At 64.5% G+C, this 1,550-nt stretch overlaps 1 protein-coding gene across 1 annotated transcript; it reads left to right on the top strand.

Moving 5' to 3' along the window:
- Positions 1 to 91: 91 nt before the first annotated feature.
- LOC145719081 (adipocyte enhancer-binding protein 1-like) lies at positions 92 to 1,516 on the top strand (the record flags this gene model as incomplete). Its single annotated transcript, XM_081810607.1, has 4 exons — positions 92 to 671; positions 751 to 890; positions 1,133 to 1,217; positions 1,318 to 1,516. Coding segments are annotated over exons 1-4 (640 nt in total), but the record flags the coding sequence as incomplete, so codon positions are not given.
- Between the last annotated feature and the right edge of the window lie 34 nt (positions 1,517 to 1,550).

The raw sequence follows: 1,550 nt of genomic DNA, 5'->3' as shown, positions 1-1,550 counted from the left end.
GGGGCTGGTGTATATGGGGGATGGGGGATGGTGGGGGATGAGGTGGGGGGCTGGGGTGTGTGGGGGCTGGGGTCCATGCAGTGGCAGCAGGATAAGGGTGCCAGGCAAATAATCTAGAGCCACATGTGGGTCCCAAACCTGGAAATCCTGATGATGCTCCAGGCCTCCAGAACCCTTTCTCACCCTTAAATTCTTGGGACCCAGAAGGGACAGGTCCTGGGGTATCTCTGCCCTGGGATTAACCCCAGGGAACAGAACTCACAGCACAAGGCAGGTGTGCAGATGGCCCTGATGCAGATGGTGCCCATAGGGGCTGAGCTCTGGGGCGGCTGTGCCCTGTAGTTTCATGTGAGCCCCGTGGCCCTTTGGGGCTGGAGTCATCCGCCCATTCTCCAGATGAGGAAGCTAAGTCCCAGGGAGGGGAAGACAGGCTGGGGGCACAGGTACTCTGACTCATGCCCCCCGATGTGGGCTCGAGTGGGCTCTGGGCTCCTCGTTCTGGATTTCATGGAGGGAATGCCAGAGCCAGTGGGCCACCAGCCTTGGGTGCCATGTCTCTAGAGTGTCCCCCCATCGGGATGGAGTCCCACCGTATCGAGGACAACCAGATCCGGGCCTCGTCCATGCTCCGGCATGGCCTGGGGGCACAGCGAGGCAGGCTCAACATGCAGGTGGGTGTTGGGATGCGCCCATCTTGCAACTGGGCAGGGGGCTCTGCCACCTGCTCATCCTCCGCACCGCCCCCAACAGGCCGGGGCCACTGAGGATGACTACTATGACGGGGCATGGTGCGCTGAGGATGATGCTCAGAGACAGTGGATCGAGGTAGACACCAGAAGGACCACCAAGTTCACAGGCATCATCACCCAGGGCCGTGACTCCAGCATCCAGTACGTCGGCCAGACTCAGGCACCTAGCGAGGGGTGGATGGCTCCGGGCACAGGACTGCGTCCCATGCAGGACGTGCCACCCCCAATCCTCGTGGATGAGCAGATCACCCACCCGTGGCACGTAGCAGGCGTGGGAGCCGCTCCTGCTGCCCGGGACGAGCCCCACACACCCCTGCCAACTCCTGAGTGCCCGGGACCTGGGCAGGGAGAGCAGCCTGCCCTGACCGCCGTTTGCTCCCCAGTGATGACTTCGTGACCTCCTTCTTCGTGGGCTTCAGCAACGACAGCCAGACGTGGACGATGTTCACCAACGGCTACGAGGAAATGGTGGGGGCCCCTGAGCTCGCGGCTCTGCCCCGGCGTCGGGGCTGGGGGTGGGCTCTTGAGGCAGGGGTGGGGGGCTGTTCTGAGGCCGGCCTCTCCCCAGACCTTCCATGGGAACGTGGACAAGGACACGCCCGTGCTGAGCGAGCTCCCGGAGCCAGTGGTGGCCCGCTTCATCCGCGTCTACCCACTCACCTGGAATGGCAGCCTGTGCATGCGCCTGGAGGTGCTAGGGTGTCCCGTGTCTCGTGAGTGCAGGGGGCTGCTGGGCAGCCGGCGGGGGGCAGGGGCTGGCTGGGGGGGTGGCGTGGCTGGAGGGAGGGGTGGCTGGCCGGG

This window comes from Leptonychotes weddellii, unplaced genomic scaffold (assembly GCF_054177405.1).
Source record: "Leptonychotes weddellii isolate Sample4059 unplaced genomic scaffold, ASM5417740v2 HiC_scaffold_29998, whole genome shotgun sequence".
Classification (NCBI taxonomy): Eukaryota; Metazoa; Chordata; class Mammalia; order Carnivora; family Phocidae; genus Leptonychotes; species Leptonychotes weddellii.
This window is presented reverse-complemented; position numbering and strand designations above follow the sequence as displayed.